At 35.7% G+C, this 4,893-nt stretch overlaps 1 protein-coding gene across 3 annotated transcripts in view; it reads left to right on the top strand.

Moving 5' to 3' along the window:
- rmdn3 (regulator of microtubule dynamics 3) overlaps nucleotides 1-4,893 on the top strand; it is a 10,538-nt gene that overhangs the window by 1,152 nt on the left and 4,493 nt on the right. For 2 of the 3 annotated variants that reach the window (XM_016526755.1, XM_016526754.1), the window contains exons 3-8: nucleotides 1,894-2,037; nucleotides 2,132-2,441; nucleotides 3,268-3,370; nucleotides 3,567-3,627; nucleotides 3,707-3,782; nucleotides 3,885-3,962. In XM_016526755.1, coding sequence (XP_016382241.1) covers nucleotides 1,894-2,037; nucleotides 2,132-2,441; nucleotides 3,268-3,370; nucleotides 3,567-3,627; nucleotides 3,707-3,782; nucleotides 3,885-3,962 — 772 coding nt within the window. The remainder of the gene's footprint in view (nucleotides 1-1,893; nucleotides 2,038-2,131; nucleotides 2,442-3,267; nucleotides 3,371-3,566; nucleotides 3,628-3,706; nucleotides 3,783-3,884; nucleotides 3,963-4,893) is intronic. The other variant, XM_016526756.1, reaches the window with a different exon arrangement.

Genomic DNA, 4,893 nt, shown 5'->3' with positions numbered 1-4,893 from the left:
CATTTAGGCACTTTAGAAATTGTGTTTTAATACACTACCAGTCAAAAGGTTTTGAACAGAAAGATTTTTAATGTTTTTTTTAAAGAAGTCTCTTCTGCTCACCAAGCCTTCATTTATTTGATCCAAAATACAGCAAAAGCAGTAATATTGTGAAATATTTTTACTATTTAAAATAACTGCTTTCTATTTGAATATATTTTAAAATGTAATTTATTCTTGTGATTTCAAAGCTGAATTTTCAGCATCTTCAGTGTCACATGATCCTTCAGAAATCATTCTAATATGCTGATTTGCTGCTCAAAAAACATTTATTATTATTATGTAGTGGCCACGCCATACATAAACAAACCTGCGTGTCCATAGCAACCTGGAGTTATCAGAAATTATTAATAAATTAACATTTTATTTTGAGTTAAGAATGACATAGGACAGTGTGCCATTAAGACATGACCATATTATATTACATTTATTATATTATTATGCGATGCTCAATCTATAGATAATTTTCGAATGCCGTTTGAATGATGTCATTATCAGTTTAAGAATATGTAAGAACATAAAATAATATAGATCTGCAAGAAAACATTTTATGCATCCCGTCCCACGTTCTTTTAAACCTATGCACTTCATCTCTTACTTTTATTTAATATTTGTATATATTATTATTATTGTTATACTATTATATATTTATTTATTCTCTAGTTCTTCATTTCATGCTTATCTTTACCTAAACTAAACAACAATTACATCTTTAAAATTATACTTCCTAATATAGCCTATCCAAAATGAAATTAAATGTTATAGCTTAATATAAATTTAAAATTCCCTGAAAAGTCATATCATTTATTTCCACCTACTGGCATAGGCCTACAGAAATAGAGTCATATAGAGTTAAAGCTTTATGATAGTCGAGCATTTCCAGTATTTCCAAAACGTATATGGTACTTTATAAAATACAAAACGTTAATTGGGTAAAGAGATGCATAAAATGAAGGAGAAAATAAATATCTAATATATACAAACATCTTTACGTTATATTATAAGAATTAATATTATTATATAATAATTACATTTTAATAAAGCCATGTCTTAATGCCGCACTGTCTTCAATGTCATTCTAAATTTAAAATAAAATGTTAATTTATTAATAATCCCCCTTTTTTTTTTTATTTGCTTTGGACATGCAGGTTTATTTTTTTATTTTGTGGTTATGAGAAAAGGATGTCGTTCCCTCAACATAGGATCTCAAGGCCATATCTTCAGATGAATATGTGACCCTGGACCACAAAACCAGTCATAAGTGTCAATTTTTTGAAATTGAGATTTATACACCATCTCAAAACTGAATAAATAAGCTTTCCATTGATGTATGGTTTGTTAGGATAGGACAATATTTGGCCGAGATACAACTATTAGAAAATCTGGAATCTGAGGGTGCAAAAAAATCAAAATATTGAGAAAATCATCTTTAAAGTTGTCCAAATGAAGTTCTTAGCAATGCATATTACTAATCAAAAATTAAGTTTTGATATATTTACGGTAGGAAATTTACAAAATATCTTCATGGAACATGATCTTTACTTAATGTCCTAATGATTTTTGGCATAAAAGAAAAATCTACAATTTTGACCCATACAATGTATTTTTGGCTATTGCTACAAATATACCCCAGCGACTTAAGACTGGTTTTGTGGTCCAGGGTCACATATGATCACATGGTGACCACGAGAAAATTAAGTGAACTGAACATGACCTTGTATTATCTTCTCTCACCCAAACCTCTTTGTCATCTCACCTGGGCATCTCTGTCACCTCATCTAATCTGAGTCTCTCTTCTGTCTCATCTGAGTTTTCTTCATCTCTTCTGACTCTCTTGACTCTCTCTCTTTCCAGGAAGACTGTGGAGGAGAGTCAGAGATCGTGGCGGCGGCGGCGGCCGCTCATGCCGAGGGAACGCTCTGAATCCATGAGCTCCAGCTCCATTTATTTCACCGCCAGCGCCGGGGTCGCCAGTCTCTGTGACGACAGCGAGGTCGGGTATGTCAGCGTCATTGTCAACGGACGTTTGTGTATCAGGATGCCGTGTAGCTCTTGAGTTTGTGTTCGTTTCAGCAGTTGAGCTCTTCCACAGATACTCCACGGCCTATTCCAACGCCGAGTCCGACTACACGGACAGAGAGACGGATCAAGATGGTGAGGACGACGGGAGAGACTCGGATGAGGAGGAAGAGGAGAGCTGCGTCACGGTGCTCACGCTGAGACAGGACGATTCACAGGCCGAGGAAGAGGACGATGAAGATGCCGGTCTGATGGTGGACTCTTTAAGGGACATTCGCAGCCCTGAACTCGCCCTCCTGCTCGCCCAGTGTGATCTGCTGCATGCAGGGGACTCTGGGAAAAAAGCAGAGGGCTTCCAGCTGCTGATGGAGAACAGACCGCTGGTGAGATATTTAATGATAGCTGAAGAGATGTATGAAAAATGTTTCAAATTGCTAATTTTTTGACACAATATTCAAAGGAAATACATTACTGTAACATGATTTTTTTTGTGTGCATTTTTACAAACCTTTCATGGGAATTTTTTTTACAAATATTTCTATTTCAAATAAATACTGTTCTATTCATCAAAGAACCATGAAAAATGTATCACAGTTTCCACAAAAATATGAAGCAGCACAACTGTTTTCAACATTGATAATAATCAGAAATGTTTCTTGAGCAGCAAATCAGCATATTAGAATGATTTCTGAAGATCATGTGACACTGAAGACTGGAGTAATGATGCTGAAAATTCAGCTTTACATCACAGGAATAAATTACATTTTAAATTATATTCAAATAGAAAACAGTTATTTTAAATTGCAATAATATTTCACAATATTACTGTATTTTTCCTCAAATAAATGCAGCCTTGGTGAGCAGAAGACATGTCCAAAAACAAAAAATCGTATCAACCCCAAACTTTTGAATCATTGTGTATATTTTATAGTACTTAAATATGAAGTATTTAGTATTTAATAATTTTATTTATATTTAGTATTCAATTTATACCTGTAAAGTTAAAAACATTAAAAATCAAAACATTTAAAATGTATATAAAAGAACGAAATTTTCAAAGCAAGTGACATGTATTTTAAAAGAGCACAATTACACTTTTCAAACAAAATAAGATATGAAAATGATAAAACAATATTTCTAGCATTCAAAATAAAACAAAACCATGTCAACTGTAATAAAAATTGCATCTCTCTGTGTATGTGTGATCAGTATGCTGTTAACGTGGAGTTTATGTGGCGACTGGCTCGCGCCTACAGCGACATGTGTGAGACGGCAGACAACAGAGAAGAGAAGAGAAACTACGCAGAGCAAGGTGAGCAAATATTACACGAGTGCCCTACGATTTGGACTACACTTCCTGACGTCATGCTCTGTGAGAAAAACACTGCAAATGCATAGGAAGCATCCCCTGCTGAGTGTTTAGGGAGTATTTCACACTCCGTTGGGACTTGAAACGCAGCTTATAATGTACTGTACCTGCACTGACCTTTGACCTTTTGACACTGAAGGTCATTATGAGGCAGAGGTAGCGCTGACGAGGAATGGACTGAGCGCTGATTGTCACAAGTGGTATGAAAACAACACAAACACACCTTTACTCTGAGATGAGTTTTGATGTCTGTAGTTCATAATATGTCTGCTCTCTCAGGTTTGCCATCCTCACACGCTTGTCTTCACAGTACGAGAGCATTCACGGAAAACTGAAAAGCGGTCGCGTACTGAAGGTGAGCCTGTGAGGCTTTATGTCAGTGTTGCAGATGAACACGAGTGTCTTCTTTCTTGAGTCATGTGTTCAATGACTTTGTTTGTTCTGGATGTTCTGACAGGAGCATTTGGATCGAGCTTTGGCTCTACGTGACGATGATCCCATCTGTTTCTATCTGCTCGGCCGCTGGTGTTTAGAGGTCAGATCTGACTGCTAAAACCAAGCCAGCCAACAGTCTCTGGAATAATTTATAGTGCTTGCTAATCCTCCTTTGACAGAAAGTCAATAAGATTTTGTATTATTGCAGAAAATAAGCTCTGTGACTAACAAAAGTGTTTTGTTCATCAAGATAATCTTCACAACTGAACACAACTTTTATTAATTTTAAAGCACAAATAAAGTCAGCTGAATGTACTTGTAAAGCACTTATCACAATTTTTAAAAGGGTTAGTTCACCCAAAAATGAAAATTCTGTCATTAATTACTCACCCTCGTGTTGTTCCAAACCCGTAAGACCTTCGTTCATCTTCGGAACACAATTTAAGATATTTTGATGAAATCTGAGGGCTCTCTGACCCTCCCATAGACAGCAAGGTAACTACCACGTTCAAGGTCCAGAAAAGTACCAAGATGATCAACAAAGTAGTCCGTGTGACATCAGTGGTTCAACTATAAAGTTACGAAGCTACGAGAATACTTTTTTGTGCAAAGAAAACAAAAATAACGACTTTATTCCACATTTTCGCCTCTACTGCGTGGCGCAGCCACACGCTAGCGTCATGGTACTGTCATGAACGCGCGTCCACAAGTGACGCAGTAGAGACGAAAATGTTGAATAAAGTCGTTATTTTTGTTTTGATCGATCATCTTGGTACTTTTCTGGACCTTGAACGTGGTAGTTACCTTGCTGTCTATGGGAGGGTCAAAGAGCCCTCATATTTCATCAAAAATATCTTAAATTGTGTTCCGAAGATGAACGAAGGTCTCACGGGTTTGGAACGACACGAGGGTGAGTAATTAATGACAGAATTTTCATTTTTGGGTGAACTAACACTTTAAGAATAATCTCTCTATTATTATCATTATCTTTATTTAAATGTTAATATTATTCAATGTATTTAATATTATAA

The sequence above is a fragment of the Sinocyclocheilus rhinocerous genome, unplaced genomic scaffold, assembly GCF_001515625.1.
Source record: "Sinocyclocheilus rhinocerous isolate Xijiao unplaced genomic scaffold, SAMN03320098_v1.1 scaffold303, whole genome shotgun sequence".
NCBI classification, from domain to species: Eukaryota; Metazoa; Chordata; class Actinopteri; order Cypriniformes; family Cyprinidae; genus Sinocyclocheilus; species Sinocyclocheilus rhinocerous.
This window is presented reverse-complemented; position numbering and strand designations above follow the sequence as displayed.